The sequence below is a fragment of the Hordeum vulgare genome, chromosome 7H (genome assembly GCF_904849725.1).
Source record: "Hordeum vulgare subsp. vulgare chromosome 7H, MorexV3_pseudomolecules_assembly, whole genome shotgun sequence".
NCBI classification, from domain to species: Eukaryota; Viridiplantae; Streptophyta; class Magnoliopsida; order Poales; family Poaceae; genus Hordeum; species Hordeum vulgare.
In genome coordinates this window covers 40519927-40540731 of record NC_058524.1, presented here as the reverse complement: position 1 = coordinate 40540731, position 20805 = coordinate 40519927, and the positions used below count along the sequence as shown (strand labels likewise).

The window sequence follows — 20805 nt, the reverse complement described above, 5'->3', positions numbered from 1 at the left end:
CCTTTTTTAATTATTTTCAATTTTTCTTTCAAATACTCGTTTTCTTTTTCAACTAAATTTAACTTCTCGACAAGAGGGTCGGTTGCAATTTCCGGTTCACATACCTCCTAGATAAAAATATATATCAACTTGATGGGCATAATTTTCGTAAAGACGAGATGCAACAAATAGTTATAAAAGATATTATACCACATCCGAATCATAAACCGGACGAGGGCCGATGGGGACGGATATCAAAACCATGGCACTACGTATAACAAACAATCATACTACAAATAAGAAAATCATACAAGCAACTATCTAAATCATAAAATAAGATTTTTTTTTCACAATAAGGATAAGAACATGAGCCTCACCAAGGTGGTGCCGGCGGTGGGCCAACGCGTGCGATCGACGGCGGTGAGGACGGGGGATGGGAAGGCACTAATTAAATCACACCTACACATGAAGTTAATTTAATCTCAGATTGCATATTAATCAAATAAACTCCCACATAATTACTCTCAAACTAAAATCCATAACTCACAATACTTATAGAGCATGAAACAAGCTAAACTAGCAATGAGAGGTGAAAACATGAAGTTGCTAACCTTTTACAATCCTTGGGTGGATGGGGTGCCTCAAATCTTGACAAATGTTGGCAAAAACGGAGGATGAGAGCTCGAGCTATGGGGAAAACACAGAGGAGAAAACAGAGAGGATGAGCTTGGGCTGGACGAAGGGTTTATATAGGGACATCTTTAGTCCCGGTTGTTGATACAGATCGGGACTAAAAGTCCACCTCTAGTCCCGGTTGGTAATACCAACCGAGACGAAATGGGTTCGCTCGGGCCCCAGCCTGACGCCAGCCTGCCACCACCTCTTTAGTCCCGATTGTAACACCAACCGAGACTAAAGATCACAAATGAACCGGGACTAATCTTAGCCGTGCCCCCGGCCGCTCCTAGCCGTTGAAACCGGGACTAATGATCACATTAGTCCCGGTTCAAAACACAACCGAAACTAATTAATGCTAAAGACGAAAGATCTGTTTTCCACTAATGGAGTGACCTGCCAATCAAAATTGAGATGGATTCTGTTGTTGCAGTTAAGTTGCTCAGTCTAAGGAGGTGGGTAGATCGATCTACTCCTTGCCCGTTAAGATAATTAGATATCTTATGTTTTTTCTTGATTCTTGTATTACTCATGTAAATCGCAATCAAGATGACAAGATTAGTACTCCCTCTGTTTCTAAATATAAGTCTTTTAAGAGATTTATTAAAGGTCTACATACGGAACAAAATGAGTGAATCTACACTCTAAAATATGTCTATATACATTTGTATATAGTCTACTAATGAAATCTTTAGAAAAAAATTATATTTAGGAACGAAGGGAGTAATAGTTTAGCTAAGTTTGCTTGTTTGGAAGGCACAACCATCACTTGGAAACGTTCGTGGCCTCCAGTTGTTCTGGAGCTAGCTGTGATTGATTGTATGAACCTTATGAGTTGAGTAATACAGTACAAGTGTTTCATGCGCAAAAAAAAAAAAAAGACGAATGCATTGTATATATAGATAATCATAATCCACTCCCGTTGTATCTCCATCGACCAGTGAGTCGGGAAACGGGAAAGATCAAGTACACCATTTTATTTTCCTTGCGTGCTTGAGAGAGACACGAAGTACAAAACTCATGTTTGAGTAACCTACCACCCATGCGCATGCGTACACCCTCCTTAACGGACGCACGCTCCTTGACAAGAGCTTGCACGTCAGCGCGAGCTTAATTAATGGTGCTGAGGGTCCGGGCCGCCGGGGCTGGACCTCTTCGACTCAGAGTAGGGCATCGCCGCCGCCGCCCTCCCAGCTGCTGACCGCCGCGCGCTGCTCGACACAGCCGTCCCTGCCAGCTGCCCCGAGAAGACGGCGGGGGCATTGCTCCCGCCGGCCAGCATTCTCCGGCCGGCCACCGCCACCTGCAGGAGGTCGGCCTCGCAGCGTGAGACGGCGGACAGCAGCAGCAGGAGCACCACGGCGCACGTCACCACCGGCATCCTCAACGCGCTCGAGCTGGACGCCATGAGAGGTATCGATCGGTCTAGCTAGCTAGCTAGATTATATTCGCCGGCGAATGCTATGCTCTGCAGCTTGCTGCCTTGCTATACCTCGCTCTAGACTGTGCAGGTGGTGGTGCTGAGTTGGGTACGTAGCTGCACGACGCCGAGGTGATTTATAGGGGAGCGTCCGAGGCCGGCCGGGCAGGCGGTTAATTTGCCGTTATTCAAAATATACCGGGCGTTGGCGCCATGGGTGGAGATCGCCGGTGTGTCGCACTCGCCATGACAGCGACGAACCAGCGACGAGGGCAATGACCTCACTCACCCAACGAATCATCGTCGTACATATATGCGCCATGTTGCAAATACAAATTGACAACTTGGGCGCGGAAAAGGGGCCTTTCTTTTGTATGGCCCCTCCCGGTTGGATTTTCAGCAAGGAGAAACCTCGCATTATCGTTATAGATATTATCTGTGCGGACCCTCACACAACGAACGAAAACGGGGCAACTGCAGACCGAAGTATGATTGGATGGTTAGGTAGATAGCAGTATCTCAGTCCATCATAATTCAAGTCCTAGACTTGGCACTGGTACTCGCATTTTTCTGTATTTATTTCAACCTTTCGACGATGTGCGTTATGTCGGAGAAGATGTTTCTGTCGACTACGAAAACGTCTATGATGACTTTATCAATTTCAGAATAATAAGCCGTCTCAGTTTGATGAGATGCTCATAAAAATAAAATATGTGTATGTATTTATAGGGATGAGCGTATGAGCGTCTCCATCTATATTGTGTTCAGAAAAAGAAAAACGAGGCAACTTTATGCTCATGCATGGCCCCGTGTGGTCGATCATATATACGCCATGTTGCAAATACAAATAAGGCAAGTTGGACGAGAAAAGATGCCTTTCTTTTCTTCGGCCCCTCCATATCAGATTTTCAGGCAGAAGAAATCTGGCATCATAGATACCCATGCAAACCTCAAAATAGGCGAAAGACATCCGTGCATGTTTGACATTGTTTGTTGGACCAACCATCGTTATCGACAGGTTTCGTCACGCCATTGGAACGACAAGAGAGCGGCAATCAAAATCCGTGGGAACGGGTGTCTTGGGCCAGATCACCGCGGTCGAATCAGCAGCCGCCGTAATCTTCGCCCGGATACACATGCATATCTCTCGCCGCCTCTTGCCACCGCACGAAACTTTGTTCACACCACGACCTACGTAGGCGCGCACACACACAATTGATGATATGTCAAAGAGGTTGCGTCCACGCACACACCCATTTGTAACTCCATCGATCGACCTTACCAAATTGGAGTCTGGGATCGGCAGAGCCATTGCGCTTGGCAGGCAAAGAGTTTCCCATTCGTCCAACTCGTAAAGGCGAGTAACCACCCTAGGACGTCCCTAGCTAGCTATACTATGCGTACCGACAGATCCATGCATGCATGACCAAGAGTCCAAGACCACCCCAGTGCCCAGGTCATGAGCTAGCTAGCTAGCTATAGGGCGGTCCGTGTCACTTTGCACCGGCCCGTGAATTGTATAAGTAGGACGGGGCAATGGATGGGAGTTCTAGGTATGGCCAATGGAAGGAGCTCTTCTAGTTCTAGGTGTGGCTTGGCTCCAATGGAGTCCTTGTTAAACTAGCTCACCCGAGGAGACCCACCCCCCACGACATGCACTACGGCCATGGCCGTGCACGCACGAAGGTGGCTGGCCATTGGCAGCTTTCCCCCCATAGGCCGTGCGACCCTCGGGCAGCCAGAGAGGCCGGATGCGGCAACCGGGGGCGAGCCGTATTTGGCCACACCCCTCCGAATTAACAAACATGGAAGGTACATGCACGCACAGCCACAGCGCCTGCAGCCCAGCCCACCGGCCGATCCAGTGGGAACGCAGCTGATACAGTTCGTGGGACACGAGTTGAGGCGTGCATGGTGCCATGTGAAAACGTGGGCATGCTGCATGCATCATGCATGGCGATGGTGCCATGGCTAAAGGGAGAAGTGGTTTTTGACAGTGACGGACACAGGTCCCAACATTCGACAAACGCGGTGATCGCCGGGTCGTAGCTGCTGCAACCCGTAGATAAAATACAGAGTTCCCACGCCTCTGCGCTGATAGCTGCCGAGATTCATGCCAATGACGACGGCACCAACTCAACACAGAAAGATGCGAAACGATCCGGACGTTGTCGTTGTGCGTGCGGTTCTGAGTTGGATCCGATCCCGTTATGTTCGGTATGAGTTGGAAAAGCAGCACTATGACACCATCGACCTGCCGAACAGCCCACTGTAATCCAACAGAGTTGCTTTCTGTTGCGAGAGAATTTACCAGGGTACCAGCGACGGCGAATGGCTGCAAAAAGGAAAGGAGTGGAATGTACAGCTAGTAGGTACAGAAGGGGCACACGGCAAAGGAACTCTCAGCAGGATATGCTTGCTACTCTGGGAGGAAGGGTAGCCTGGTGACACCGCTCTGCGTATAGTCCATGCCGTCGGAGCTGCCATCTGAATCTGTGAGCCCGGGTGCGGTCTCGGAGGTCTCTTGCTCCGAGGCGGCAACTTCTTCCCTGTCCGCGAACTGCGGAAGGATCCGTAGGCACGCGTTCGGCTCCTGTCCCGTGACTTCCCACTTGAGGTTGAACCTTTCGACGAGGTTCACTTGGGAGGAGATGATGGTCGATGGTCTGGGCAGGAGCTGCATGCTCTCCCCTTTCGGGATCACTACCTGCTCGACTGCCAATCTTGCTTCCTGTCATCAAAGAAACAATTGGTTTGTTATGCTCACCGAGAAGGTTGTATCCAGGGCAAGTTGACTATATGATGATGGTACCTCCAAGGCATCGGTTTCCTCTGATGATCTTACTTCCTCCTTATCTTCAACATCGATCAAACCATCCACGTGATCATCGACAAGGACGCGAAGTGCCCTGGTAATTTGCACCAGGGAGTTTGTCTACGAAGGAAAGCGCGTCACCATAGAATCATTCTGCCACTTCAAAAAAAAAAAAAACAGGGCAGTGAGAATGAAGAGCGCAACTGCGTACCTTAGCAAAGAAAACCGGTAAATCTTCAGATTTCAACAAAGCCTGAATCTGAGAATTCTTCTTGAGCTTCGATTGCAAAGCAATCACTGCATCAGCTTCACTGATGTTATAAGTCAAAGTAATCATGTCTTCCAGCTCCAGTTGTTTAATCGCTTGCAAGGCAATTTCCTCGGATATCTAGAACACCCTATCCAAGTTTCAAACTAAGTACTGCAAATTCTACAAAATATGTATAAACAGGTAATTGACAGCTAACAAAAATCATCAATTATTGACCACAATTTTACCACTGTCTTGTTGCAGTGAAAGGAGAAGGTAGGTTACATAATTTGTGAACAACTTTAACCCCTCACCGTCAACGCGCAAAGTAGCAGCACATGGGAGCGCTTTCCAACAACTAAACTAGGACTGTCAAACTTCTTTTTTTTTCATTTAAGAACTGAAAATTCTACAAAAGATTTTTAAACAAGTAATTCACAACTAATAAAATTCATAGACCATTTACCGCAAATTCACCATTGTCTTGTAGCAGTCACAGGAACAATTAAAAGACAAAAGACAATACTATCATTCTTTTCTGATTAAGGACACACACACTAGCAGCATGCAGGAGCACTTCCCAACAAGCAAAACCAGGACTATCAAAGTGGCAAAGAAGACACAAATTCACCATTGTCTTGTTTCAGATGCCTACACCTGGATAGGGGTGTAGACAACATAAAGAGGTACAAGGTGGCAAAGAAGACCGCAAAGCGAGCTGTGAGTGAAGCAAGGGGGCGGGTGTATGAGGACCTCTACCAGCACTTAGACACGAAGGAAGACGAAAGGGACATCTATAAGATGGTCAAGATCCAAGAGAGGAAGATGAGGGATGTCAACCATGTCAAATGCATCAAGGACAGAGCAGATCAGCTCATAGTGAAGGACAAGGAGATTAAGCATAGATGGCGGGAGTACCTCGACAAGTTGTTCAATGGAGAGAATGAGAGCTCTGCCATTGAGATGGACGACTCCTTTAATGATACCAGCAGGCATTTTGTGCCACAAATCCAGGAGTCTAAGGTGAGAGAGGCTTTAAAAAGGATGAAAGGAGGCAAGGCGATGGCCCTTATTGTATCCTCATTGAGGTGTGGAGAGGCCTCATAGACACATCGATAGTATGGCTAACTAAGCTTTTTAACCTCATTTTTCAGGCAAACAAGATGCCGGAAGAATGGAGGCGGAGTATATCAGTACCAATCTTCAAGAACAAGGGGGGTGTTGACAAGCATGAGCAAAAATCAGCTTGGTTTCATGCCTATGAGGTCGACCATGGAAGCCATTTTCTTGGTACACCAACTCATGGAGAGATACATGGGGCAATAGAAGGATCTGCACATGGTGTTCATTGACTTGCAGAAGGCCTAGGATAAGATACCATGGAATGTTATGTGGTGGGCCTTGGGGAAACACAAAGACCCAACAAAGTAAATTATCCTCATCAAGGACATGTACAATAATGTTGTGCCAAGTGTTCGAAAAAGTGATAGCGACACTGATGACTTTCCAATTAAAATAGGACTGCACCAAGGGTTAGCTTTGAGCAGTTTTCTTTTTCTTTTCTTTGATGATGGACGAGTTCACAAGGTTATACAAAGATATCCCATGGTGTACGCTCTTTGGGGATGATGTGGTGCTTGAACATTTAGGTGTAGTGGAGATGGGCATGTTGAGATGGATGTGTGGCCACACAAGAAAGGACCAGGTCCCGAATGATGATCTACATGATAGAGTTGGGGTAGCACCGATTGAAGAGAAGCTTGTCCAACAACCGTCTAAGATGGTTTGGGCATATACAGTGTAGGCCTCCAAAAGCTCCAGTGCATAGAGGACGGTTCAAGCATGCTGATAATGTTCAGGGTAGACCAAACTTGACATGTGAGGAGTCCATAGGGAGAGATCTGAAGGACTGGACTATCATCAAAGAACTAGCCATGGACAGGAGCGCGTGGAAGTTAGCTATCCATGTGCTAGAACCATGAATTGGTTTTGAGATCTTATGGGCTTCAGCTCTAGCCTACCCCTTATTTTATTAGAAGTAAAGGCTTTGCTGTTGTTTTTGTAAGGATGAACATAGTTCCATAGAGATCCCCAAAAGTTTGATATTATACGGCCAAATAGAATCAACGTCCATACCAAATAAGCATCGTGTTAACAATAACACCACCAAAGTAAACCTTAAACACGTAAAAGAACTACTGAAGATCACTGTAAAAAATGATCAAGGAAATGGTCTATTGAAGAAATTCGTACCCCATAAACATAGAGATTGAAGCCTGCTTCAGACACATTAGAGTTCTCTATATGTCCGTTGGCAGAATCAAGATTAAATGCAGAGTCCAAGCTTGTTCTTGCATTACTTAAGGAAGCAACTTCAAATTGAGACACAATTTTGTAAGGATCACGACGAAATTGATCCTTCTGCACAGAAACTTCCTGCTGCACTGAGCCGGTTGAACCCAACTTACGAATTTCAACATTAGGCATTCTACCTGCACCAACAAAACAAAATCTAATCATAATGGCATCACAGCCTCATGTATACTATTACTCTGAGAAAATCATTGCATCAAATGTAACGTGATAATGTAGTTGATTAGTCGCAAAATTAGAGAGAACCTGCAAGCAGAGCATCTACTGTAGCCTCCAGACTACGATGGACACGTAACTCAGTTTTTGACACAATCTCTACAGCATATGCGAATGTTGACGGGCCCTTGCGCTCTAGGACCGTTTTTTGGACCCTTCTCCTGCTTGCTTCTTCATCGCCAAGGGTGACGCTCTTAGAGAAACAATGATGTAAATTAGCAACCATGGTGAAACAGAAAACAAGTAATATTTGCATCGCTTAGACCATCTCGCGATACTGATTTTGGAGTATGTAATTTAGTATGTTCTAAAGCTACACAATCAGAAAATCATACTTGTCTCTAAAGCAAAGTTAAATAAGGTTATTTAGATGGACTGCATCACTGCTCATAACTTCAACTGGAATGACACAGTTCATCTTGCTGCAGCGTGAAAATACAATTGTTTCGTAACAGTAAATAGAATCAAGTGCAGCATGTCATTACCTGTATTCCTCCGACAAGCATATCTAGTGAAGGATTCATGGTCAGGTTCTCTATTGTTACACCATGAGCGGAGGCAACAAGTTGTATCCCCCGCTGTGCAATGGTGCTAGCAGCCATAGCCTCTAGCTTAGTTCCAATTTCATCAATGACGATTGCCTGAGGCATGTGATTTTCCACAGCTTCTATCAACACCTGATCGGCATTAAAGGAACAGATTTAACATACAATGTAAGTGGTAAAAGGGATATAAATGTTCCGTACTGTATGAAATGGTTTGATATAATTGATAAACAAGTACATCTGTTTTAAGTACGTGTGTCAATGAGGAGCAATAGGCTTGTGAGCAGTACAATACAGTCATATACAATCGTGCAAACTTCAAAAGGCAACAAGGTGTTAAACTCAATAGAGCAAACCTTATGCTGCATTTCTTGGTTAGGCACTTGCAACCTACGGGCATTGCCTATTCCTGGGTGAGGAATGTCGCCATCTCCAGCTATCTCATTGGATGTATCAACAATCATCACCCGCTTATCGTAGTCATCTGCTAGCATTCGTGCAATTTCTCTGCAAGGCAAGGCAACAATCTGATGCTAAAATTGGTGCATGTTGGCACAGAAACTCTCCTAATTAAAGTTGCTACACATACGTATCTATCAGCAATCACTGGTGCACTGTACAATGTGGTAATCATCCAAGAATACCTTATGACAGTTGTCTTCCCCACCCCTGGTGGGCCGATGAGCAGCAACGACCCACCAGCCTTCACCAAATCCTGAAGCAAATTAGCACTTCCGGGCACAGCCCTCCCGACGCGGCAGGTCAGTCCTACAATGTCTCCCTGCCTGTTCCTAATCGCGCTGATCCGGTGCAACGTCCGGCTAATCCCGGCGCGATTGTCCCCTCCGAAATCCCCAACCTACCAAAGGCAGATAAGCTAAGTTGGAGTCGTCTTCGTCTCACAATGCAGCAGCACCGTATCGCAGTTTGTAGAATGAGCCTGACCTTGGCAGTGGCCTGGTGGAGGTCGTCGAAGGAGATGGGGCGGTGGGAGAGGAGGAAGTCACCGGAGGGGAAGCGGGCGAGCGGGGGGCGGCCGAGGTCCATGACCACCTCCACCAGCGCGGGGAGCTCCGGGTGGTCCTCCACACTCCGCCGAAGCTCCCCGGGGAGCAGCTCGAGGAGCCTGCCCAGCTCCTCATCGAACCCCTCCGCCCCTGCGGGCTCGCTCCGCGCGGCGCGCACGGGGGCGCGGCGCCGGCTGCCGCGGCGGAGGGAGAGGTGGCGAGCGGTGGCTGGCCCGGAGGTCACGCAGGAGAGGCGGCGGGAGGAGGGGAGAGGGAGAGGGTGGGGCTGGGTGAGGGAGACCCGGAGGCGGAGGTGGACCGGCGGCGGTGGCGCTGGCGGCATCGCGGCGGCCGTGAGCGCGAGCGGGTGGAGGGAGAGAGTTGCGGATGGGTGGGCTCCGGCTCGGTATCGTTCGTGTGTCACCAGCTGCCGCGCTTCACTTGGGCGGCCCGAGACCCATGGGCGGTTGGATTAGCGATTGGACGGTCAAGATCCCATGGCGTACACGGGAGTACAGGTATTCCGGGTGATGGTTTCGATAAGGAAAAAGTCCATTTTGAACCGTGACCTGGTAGATGTCTGTCAGAATTGACCCCGAAGTACAAATCCTTGTCGATTGCACCCTGAAGTAACAAATCCCGGTCTAAATTGAACCTTAGAGTGCTTTGCCAAACGGGGATTGGTGATGTGGCCGGGAATGCTTGCTTTTGGCGACGTGCTGGACCGTAAAGAGCGCAGCTGGAGTGGGCCGACCCACTAATTCCGGTCTGGGAGGGTGTTGTACAGGCCCGCAAGGCTTAATCCCCGTCCACAACTCCACCTCCTGCGTGCCTTCCCCTCTTCCACCTCTCTCGCGCGGCAGTAATGGCGACCGACGGGTGATCGGCTGTACGGCGACGATCGTGACGGTGCGGCAGCGCAAACAAGTGGAGGTAAACACCCCGATGCCCTCCTCCTCCGATGCTCGTAGTTTAGGCTCTGATTGCGGCAATTTTGTTAGGGTTTACACTGGTTTTGGGGTAGGGTTTTTTCGGGCAGAAAAGTTGCGATTTTTTTCGATTTAGCCGTAGATTTCGATGTTGAAATGTACAGATAGGTTAATTTTTGCTCCTATTATTTGTCTACTGCAGTGATAGCATGGATCCCACCGAGATTTTGCATGTCTGTTTCCATCTGGGTGGGGAATTCATTCGTACTGGCCCCAATCTGTAATATGTTGGAGGAGATAAAGCTAGGTCGGACATAGAAAGGGACAAATTATCTCTGCAGGAAGTAAATGGCTTTTTGAAGGATCACATTGCACTGAAGGAGTCTATGAAGTTTTATTTCTTAATTCCTGGTCATGAACTTGTGAATGGCTTGATGTTTCTGGATGATGACAGCAAATGTCTTAAGATGGCAGATTATGTAGATGTTGGTGCTATTGCAGATGTCTATGTAGAGTACCATGGAGAAGAAGAAAGTGCCGACAGTAGCACTGGCAGTGACTTTGAGGATGAGATACTTTCTTGGACAGATTCTGAACCTGATGTTGTGATGACAACTGCAGAGCCTGATGAATCTGACACGATGCAACAACTGTGGTCAGACAAGTTATTTGCAGTCCTCGGAAGCACATAAGCACACAAACACAATGAACAGAAACACAACATTATCATATTTGGCCTTCACAGCAACCAATTCTTCATTCTTCTTCCTCGGTTCATCTTGCACAGATACGAGCATCATTGTTGTTTCATCATCATTGGCAGTCATGGTTGCAGTGTGATCTTCCACTTGAGACACACTCCTCTGCCCTTTAAGCATCCACACCTCATCACGAAGATCACCAACCAGGTCACTTAGTAATTTGGGCCACAGCCAATCAGGGTCATGCCACTCAACAATCAGGGTCATGCCACTCAACACTCAACAGATCACCAATCAGGGTCATGCCACTCAACATAGCCGCAGCCACCATGTTGTTCAAATGCAGAGAGGAGAAACAATCAGAACAGAGAGGAGAAGAAATCAAACATAGAGGAGAAGAAAATCAAACAGAGAGGGGGAACTCACCAGCGCATCCACGCAGGAGTAGTATCTCCTTCCTGGATTTTGACGGCTCCAAGAGATCCAGCGCGACGCCTTCCTCGGAGGATCGCACCGGCACATCTTCGCGGGTTCGTACGCCATGGCATCCTCGCGGTAGCGCACCGTCGACCGCGCATCCGCCGCTCGCCTTCCTGCAACACGACGGAATCCTGGAGCGGACACATCAACAATCGACGACCACGACATATCCCTCTCCGACGCCGTCACCAGCCTCCGCTGTGGCACTCTGATTTCTCCTCCGCCCTCGTCTGATTTCTCACCGCTCGGTGAACCCTAGCTTCGTTCCCCAATCGACTAGATATTTCCATTGGAGTAGGTGCGGTGCGGTTAAGACATGGTCCCATCCGTCACAATCTTGGTTGAATGCAGCCACGTCATCAGTTATTAGCAGCAAAACACTCTAAGGTTAGATTTAGACCAGGATTTGTTACTTCAAGGTGCAATCGACAGGGATTTGTACTTCGGGGTCAATTCCGGCAGACATCTACCAGTTCAGGGTTCAAAATGGACTTTTTCCTTTCGATAATCGCACAAGAGAAAAGCAGCTATGCTACCCGCCATCCTGAGTCACTTGCGAGAGGCAAAAGGTCGTGTTTCTTTAAAAAGTTTTATGACTTTTTTAAGTCCCAACTAAAAAGTTTCTAGTGCTTATCCGTTTGTTTTCAGGGACTAAATAAGGATTAAAGGTCACTAAATGACATGCAAAAAAGACTATGTTACCTCTAGTAATGTATTGAAGTTATTAAATGACATGCTAAAAGTACGGGCATTGTTGGAAAAAAGTGCCAAGAAAGTCTAAAAAAGACCTTTTCATAGGGACTTCTTCCTTCAGTCCCAAATATCCCTTTTAGTCCCTAAAAGTCCCCCATGTTTGTTTCATATGGGACTAAAAGGGACTTTTTTATTCCCTACAGCAAAAACTCTTTGTAAAGAAACACTCCCAAAGCTTCGGCAACCATCCCATTTTTTACTTTTGACCGATTTTTGGTTGCTTGTGTCACCTTTATAATTGTTTCATGACAGGTGGGGCTTGTTAGACGTGGGTCTAAAGAAAGAGATGGATTTGCGAAAAAAATTAAAGTACGCCAGATTTTGTACCAAATTCGAAAACCGATAGCCCAAATTGGAAAAATTCACAAATGGTACCCCGTCGGCCTCTGGTGGGCCAAAGAGTGGCGTGTCGGCCGGCGGGAGGACGAAGGGGGACAGGTTGGCTTGCGGCGGCCGACGGAGGCCCGTGGGCCCACAGGTGGCCGAAAAGCCCACCTGTCGGCTTGTGGGCGGCCGAAGAGGGCCCGTCGGCCTCCAGGAGGCCGAAGAGCCCCTGGATAAGGCCGGCCGAGCCCTTCTGCCTCCTCAGTCACTGGCTCCTCTTCTCTCTCTCGTTTTTCTTCCCTCATTCCCCCCTCCGACCTCCCTCCATCCTCCCCCTGTTTTCCTGTTCAATCCGCTGAAACTATAGATCATACCCATCTCCACCGGCCTACCTACGGTCTCATTTTGTGCCATGGGGTAGTTTTTTGTTCTTTTGGAGGAGCCATGGTGGGGTGGTGGAGGTGTGGATGGTGAGGAGGTGGTGTGGTGGAGAGGAAGAAGAAGGTGGAGAGGAAGAAGAAGGGGACACACGCGTCGAAGGTATACCGATTTTTTAGTGTAGGTTTATTTTAGTATGAATTTGTTCGTTGCGAATAATGACAAGTTGGCAATGTCTGACATGTGAAAATGTGTGAATCCGTAAATTTGACTGTTTATTACGACCATGTTAATGTTCGACATAATGAGTAGGGGGTTGATCTTAGCGAGTTTAAAAACGGCGTCATGACACTTTCAGACCCAGAAAGACTGTACATTAGGCAGTTGAAGCACTGGTTGACTAGTAGTTTTCGGTTGGATCATGAAGTCTGTTCCGTCAGTATTCATGCATTGTGGACCAAATCCTGTAAAAGTGTCAAGTGGAAGTTGATGCCGATAGATATGAGCCAGCATCGGTTGTCCCTGTTAAGTCGTTCCAAAGACCGAAGAATCCACCCTTATGCCCTAGTGCAACCAGTGGCGAAGGAGGAGAATTTCGTACAAGTCAACGTGGGGTATGAACCAGGCCAGGGTATGTTGGAAATATGCCCTAGAGGCAATAATAAAATGGTTATTATCATATTTCCTTGTTCATGATAATCATCTATTGTTCATGCTATAATTGTATTAACAAGAAACAGTAATACATGTGTGAATAAATAGATCACAATGTGTCCCTAGCAAGCCTCTAGTTGGCTAGCTCGTTGATCAATAGATGATCATGGTTTCCTGATCATGGGCATTAGATGTCATTGATAACGGGATCACATCATTGGGAGAATGATGTGATGGACAAGACCCAATCCTGAACATAGCACTAGATCATATTGTTCGTATGCTAAAGCTTTTCTAATGTCAAGTGTCTTTTCCTTCGACCGTGAGATTGTGCAACTCCCGGATACCGTAGGAGTGCTTTGGGTGTATCAAACGTCACAACGTAACTGGGTGACTATAAAGGTGCACTACGGGTACCTCCGAAAGTGTACGTTGGGTTGGTACGAATCGAGATCGGGATTTGTCACTCCGTGTGACGGAGAGGTATCTCTGGGCCCACTCGATAGAACATCATCATGAGCTCAATGTGACTAAGGAGTTAGTCATAGGATGACGTGCTACAAAACGAGTAAAGAGACTTACCAGTAACGAGATTGAACAAGGTATAGGTATACCGATGATCGAATCTCGGGCAAGTTCTATACCGACAGACAAAGGGAATTGTATACGGGATTGATTGAATCCTTGACATCGTGGTTCATCCGATGAGATCATCGTGGAACGTGTGGGAGCCACCATGGGTATCCAGATCCCGCTGATGGTTATTGGCCGGAGGGCGGCTCGGTCATGTCTGCATGTTTCCCGAACCCGTAGGGCCTACACACTTAAGGTTCGATGACGCTAGGGTTATAGGGAAATGTTATACGAGGTTACCGAAAGTTGTTCATAGTCCCCGATGAGATCCCGGACGTCACGAGGAGCTCTGAATGGTCTGGTGGTAAAGATTGATATATAGGATGGATGGTTTTGGACAGCGGAAATGTTTCGGGCGTCACCGGTAGTGTACCGGGACCACCGGAAATGGTCTCGGGGGTCCACCGAGAGGGGCCACCAGCCCCAAGAGGTAGCATGGGCCAAAAGGTGGTGGGCAACCAGCCCAAAGTGCGCTGGTGCGCCTCCCACAAAGGGGCCCAAGGCGCAGGAGGTGGAGAGGGGGGAAACCCTAGGCGCTGGTGGGCCTAAGGCCCACCTAGGGGTGCACCACCCCCTCCCCCTGCCCTGGCCGCCGCACCTCCCATCTGAGGGGGGGGCTGCTGCACCACCTAGGGTGGGAACCCTAGGGGTGGCACCCCCTCCCCTCCTCCTATATATACCTAGGGGTTTGGGGCTGTTTTGCACACGGTTTTTTCTCTCCCTCGATGCAGCCCTGCTCCCCTCCTTCCTCCTCCTCCCAAGGTGCTTGGCGAAGCCCTGCCGGGAGACCTCGTCTCTCCATCGACACCACAACGTCGTGCTGCCGGAGATATTCCCCAACCTCTCCCTCCTCCTTGCTGGATCAAGGTGCGGGAGACGTCACCGGGCTGCACGTGTGTTGAACGCGGAGGTGCCGTGGTTTGGCACTAGATCGGAATCACACCGCGATCTGAATCGCCGCGAGTACGACTCCATCAACCGCGTTCTAGCAACGCTTCCGCTTAGCGATCTTCAAAGGTATGAAGATGCACTCACCCCTCTCTCGTTGCTGGTCTCTCAATAGGAAGATCTGAATACGCGTAGGAAATGTTTTGAATTTATGCTACGTTACCCAACAGGGTAATGAAGTGGCTAATGAGATATATGTATCTGGGTCACAGCCACCGGATGTGTATGCTAGCCAAGCCGAGAAAGAGTCATATTATTTGCCACACAATGTTAGTGGTCATGATACTTGGCAGAGTATTCAGTCGATAGTATTAGCAGGCTTTGGTGTTGCTGATGGGGATGGGGAAGGCGATGAAATGCACAGGGTGATGGAGGAAGAGAACTGTTGGAAATATGCCCTAGAGGCAATAATAGAATAGTTATTATTATATTTCTTGTTTCAAGATAATCGTTTGTTATCCATGCTATAATTGTATTGAATGAAAACATAAATGCATGTGTGGATATATACACAAAACTATGTCCCTAGTAAGCCTCTAGTTGACTAGCCTGTTGATCAAGGATGGTTAAGGTTTCCTAACTATAGACAAGTGTTGTAACTTGATGATGGGATCACATCATTGGAAGAATGATGTGATGGACAAGACCCAAACTATAAACGTAGCATGTGATCGTGTCATTTTGTTGCTATTGTTTTCTGCATGTCAAGTATTCATTCCTATGACCATGAGATCATGTAACTCACTGCCACCGGAGGAATGCCTTGTGTGTATCAAACGTCGCAACGTTACTGGGTGACTATTAAGATGCTCTACAGATATCTCCGAAGATGTCCGTTGAGTTAGCATGGATCAAGAATGGGATTTGTCATTCCATGTGACAGAGAGGTATCTCGGGGCCCACTCGGTAATACAACATCACATGCAAGCCTTGCAAGCAATGTGACTAAAGAGTTAGTCACGGTATCTTGTATTACGGAACGAGTAAAGAGACTTTCCGGTAACGAGATTGAAATAGGTATGGGGATACCGACGATCAAATCTCGGGCAAGTAACATACCGAAGGACAAAGGGAATGATATTGGGGATTATTTGAATCCTTGACATAGAGGTTCAACCTATAAGATCTTCGTAGAATATGTAGGATCCAATATGGACATCCAGGTCCCGCTATTGGATATTTATCGGGGAGTGTCTCAAGTCATGTCTACATAGTTCTCGAACCCGCATGGTCTGCACACTTACGGTTCGGTGACGTTTTGGTATAGTTGAGTTATAGGTGCTGCTGACTGAAGTTTTGTTCGGAGTCCCGCATGAGATCCCGGACGTCACGAGGGTTTCCGAAATGGTCCGGAGATGAAGATTGATATATAGGATTGTTGTATTTGGCTTCCGAAAAGATTTCGGGCATTGCCGGCAGTGTACCGGGAGTGACGAATGGGTTCTGGGGTTTTACCGGGAGGGGCCTGATGACCCACAAGTATAGGGGATCTATCGTAGTCCTTTCAATAAGTAAGAGTGTCGAACCCAACGAGGAGCAGAAGGATCTGACAAGTGATTTTCAGCAAGGTATTCTGTGCAAGCACTGAAATTATCGGTAACAAGTGATTGTGTGGTGAGATGATTCATAGCAAGTAGCAAGTAACAAAAGTAGCAACGGTGCAGCAAAGTGGCCCAATCCCTTTTGTAGCCAGGGACAAGCCTGGACAAAGTCTTATAGGAGGAAAAACGCTCCCGAGGACACACGGGAATTTCTGTCATGCTAGTTTTCATCATGTTCATATGATTCGCGTTCGTTACTTTGATAGTTTGATATATGGGTGGACCGGCGCTTGAGTACTGCCCTTACTTGGACAATCATCCACTTATGATTAACCCCTCTCGTAAGAATCCGCAACTACGAAAGAAGAATTAAGACAAAGTCTAACCATATCATTAAACTAGTGGATCCAAATCAGCCCCTTACGAAGCAACGCATAAACTAGGGTTTAAGCTTCTGTCACTCTAGCAACCCATCATCGACTTACTACTTCCCAATGCCTTCCTCTAGGCCCAAATAATGGTGAAGTGTTATGTAGTCGACGTTCACATAACACCACTAGAGGAAAAACAACATACAACACATCAAAATACGGAACAAATACCAAATTCACATGACTACTTATAGCATGACTTATCCCATGTCCTCAGGAACAAAAGTAACTACTCACAAAGCATAATCATATTCATGACTAGAGAGGCAATGAGTAGCATCAAATATCTGAACATAAACTCTTCCACCAAGTAATCCAACTAGCATCAACTACAAAGAGTAATTAACACTACTATCAACCTTACAAGTACCAATCGGAGTCGCGAGACGGAGATTGGTTACAAGTGATGAACTAGGGTTTGGAGATGAGATGGTGTTGATGAAGATGTTGATGGTGATGAGTCCCCTCCTATGAGAGGAGTGTTGGTGATGATGATGGCGACGATTTCCCCCTCCGAGAGGGAAGTTTCCCCGGCAGGATCGTCCTGCCGGAGCTCTAGATTGGTTCTGCTCAAGTTCCGCCTCGTGGCGTCGGCGAATCCTCCGAAAATCCTCCTCTTGATTTTTCCAGACCGGAACCCTTCTTATAGCAAAAGAGGGGGGCCAGTGGGCCAGCGGGGAGCCCACAAGCCCCCTAGGCGCGACCAGGGGGGTGGCCGCGCCTAGCAGGCTTGTGGCCACCCGCTGGCGCCCCTCTGGCACTTCTTCGGCCCAGTATTTTTTATAAATCCCAAAAAAACCATCGTTGATTTTCAGGGTGTTTGGAGTTGTGCATAATAGGTATTTCAAACTTGCTCCTTTTTCAGGCCAGAATTCCAGCTGCCGGCATTCTCCCTCTTCATGTAAACCTTGCAAAATAAGAGAGAAAAGGCATAATATTGTACCTTGAAGTGTAATAACAACCCAAAAAGCGATAAATATCAACATGAAAGCATGATGCAAAATGGACGTATCAGGGCCACCCACCCGGGAGAGAACCTAATAGGCCCATGGGTGGCGCACCAGCCCTTAGTGGGCTGGTGAGGCCAGCCCAATAGGGCTATTTCGGCCAAGGATAAAAACAATGGCAAAATGATAAAAAGAGGAGGTGGGAAGGAAGGAAGGGACTCCTCCCTCCAAACCGAATTGGAGGAGGATCCCTCCTCCCTCTCGACCGAAGCCCTCCTACTTGGAGTAGGAGGCAAGCCCCACACCTTGGTTCCTCCTATATATACTAGAGGTTTTAGGGTTTTTGAGACACAACTTTGCCACGTGCAACCCTAAACCTCTACTTCGTAGTTCTTCCTCTAGATCGGATTTCTACGGTGCTTAGGCGAAGCCCTGCAGGAATAAGATCATCACCACCACCGGCGCACCGTCACGCTACCGGAGAATTCATCTACTTCCCCGTCTCTCTTGCTGGATCAAGAAGGCGGAGATCGTCATCGAGCTGTACGTGTGCTGAATGCGGAGGTGCCGTCCGTTCGGTACTAGATCGGGACGGATCGTGGGACGGCGGCGATTTGGATCGCGAAGACGTGCCACTACATCAACCACGTTTCTTAACGCTTCCCGCTTAGGGAACTACAAGGGTATGTAGATCCGATCTCCCTCTCGTAGATGATCATCACCATGATAGGTCTTCGTGTGCGTAGGAATTTTTTTGTTTCCCATGCAACGTTCCCCAACAAGAACGAGGATGGGTTTGCGGAGGATCTGGATTCTGAAAATTCCGAGGATGAAGTGGAGGTACCAATTCCTTCTGCATGGGATCAGGACATATCCGACATCATTACTGCCAACGATGGCCACGGGACTCCATGGCAATATAATACTAACCAAGTCCAGATCGGGGCTATGTTCGACACAAAGAAAAAATTGAAGTATGCGGTGATAAAGTGGGCTATGTCTACGCAGAGGGTTTTCGGACACACATATCTAGTACAACAAAATATATTGTGAAGTGTGTTGAAACAAGTTGTCCTGTGAAGGTGCACGGGCACGTGTCGAAGTATAACATCCACTGGGTTGTCACCAATGTGGTCCCACATAATTGTGTGAGGAAAAAACTTTTGGTTCATCATCCAAACCTGACTTCAACTCTCATAACGCAACTCATGTATACTGAGATAGTTGAGAAGAAAGATATGGAAGCAAAACATATCCAGAAAGCAGTGAAGGTCAGATGGAATTGTGACATTCCATATGGGAAGGCTTGGAGGGCTAAGCAGAAGGCTATGAAGGAAAGGTTTTGGATGTTCTTTGACTCATATGACAATGTTGTCCGTCTCCTTGACATACCGAAGGAGAGGAATCCCGACACTTATGTTAACATACAACACACGAGGTTGGAAATTATACCAGATTACAAGGTGTTGAAACGAGTATTCTTCTCTTTCAGTTTGTGCATCGAAGCTTTCCGGCATTATCCTTCTGTGATGTTTGTGGATGGTACATTCCTGACTGGTCAGTACAAAGGGCAAATCCTGACTGCTATTGGTGTGGACGGGAACAACCAAATCATCCCACTAGCCATGGCATTTGTGGAGGGTGATAACTTTCTGAGCTGGGTATGGTTCTTCTGGCAAGTTAAAATTGCGATCGTGAAGGACCGATCAAACGTGTGTGTCATTCATGACAGACGTCCTGGTATATTAAAGGCTATGAAGACACTAACGAACCCAACAACTGACGAGCCAACACCTTGGAAGGACTTGCAAAGCCGGTGGTGCTTGCGCCATTTGGGTGCAAATTGTTTCTCACAGTTCAAGAACAAACGGTTGATGAACTTGTTCAAAAAGTTATGCCAGCAAAACCAGCAGCGCAAATACGAATTTATTTGGTCAAAACTAGATGAGTTTACTAAGAAGTGGGTCCTTGCTAGGAAGATAATGGAAAAAGACCAGGTTAAATTAACAGCACTCATCGCGGAGCTGGAGGAGCGAGTAGATCTTTGTGACTTGCCTGGAATTGACCCTCCTAATACGAAGAGAAAGAAGGGCAGGGCAATAAATAATTTTTCTGAGTGGATAGAGAAAGAGCCTCCAGTGAATTGGTCTTTGCTGCATGACACCCATGGAGCCATGTATAGCCACATGACAACCAATCTTGCAGAGGTGTATAACTTTGTACTCAGAGGGAATAGAGCATCACCAAGATAGCTATTGTGGAGGGTGTATTTCATGGGACTTTGAGATATTTCAGAGAAAGGCACGAGTTAGCAAAGAAGCATATTGCAGTTAATCAGAACACACCTTATTGAAGCCGTGTCATGGAGTACATGGCTCAAAACTTAAAGAAAGCAAAAAAGCACATTGTCACACTCATAGCTAATCGGGAAAGGAGGTATGAGGTTCAGCTTTCTACTGATCGTTTTGGTTCTGCAAATGAGGTGAAGACGCATGAGGTTAAAATTGGAACGAAATTTTATCCAACTTGTGAGTGTACATGCAACAATTCTCAGTTGTTGCACCTGCCTTGCTCACATGTGTTGGCTGCCTGTGGCGAGATTGAGTTAGACACTATCTCCTTCGTGTCTCCGCACTATTCAAAAGCGGCAGTACTCAATGTCTAGACAGGTGAGATGACAGGGTTTAGAATCATCGGCAATTTCAACAAGGTAAATGGTGGTGAGAGAGTATACATCCTGGATCCTGGACTTCGACGAATTAGCAGGGGCAGACGTAAGGTAAAGTGCATCTGAAACGATATGGAC

General features: G+C 47.2%; 2 protein-coding genes across 2 annotated transcripts; both read right to left on the bottom strand.

The window, feature by feature from the left end:
• Positions 1-1526: 1526 nt before the first annotated feature.
• On the bottom strand, positions 1527-2169 carry LOC123412115. The gene has a single exon (XM_045105059.1). The coding sequence runs from the start codon at positions 2060-2062 to the stop codon at positions 1769-1771; it is 294 nt and encodes a 97-aa protein (XP_044960994.1). The 5' UTR covers positions 2063-2169; the 3' UTR covers positions 1527-1768.
• Positions 2170-4344: 2175 nt separating this feature from the next.
• LOC123410861 (protein SEEDLING PLASTID DEVELOPMENT 1) lies at positions 4345-9689 on the bottom strand. The gene is made up of 9 exons (XM_045103795.1): positions 9219-9689; positions 8918-9132; positions 8630-8780; positions 8214-8405; positions 7759-7921; positions 7393-7631; positions 5101-5277; positions 4887-5009; positions 4345-4805 (listed from the first exon to the last, which is right to left on the bottom strand). The coding sequence occupies exons 1-9, from the start codon at positions 9621-9623 to the stop codon at positions 4494-4496; spliced, it is 1977 nt and encodes a 658-aa protein (XP_044959730.1). The 5' UTR covers positions 9624-9689; the 3' UTR covers positions 4345-4493.
• Between the last annotated feature and the right edge of the window lie 11116 nt (positions 9690-20805).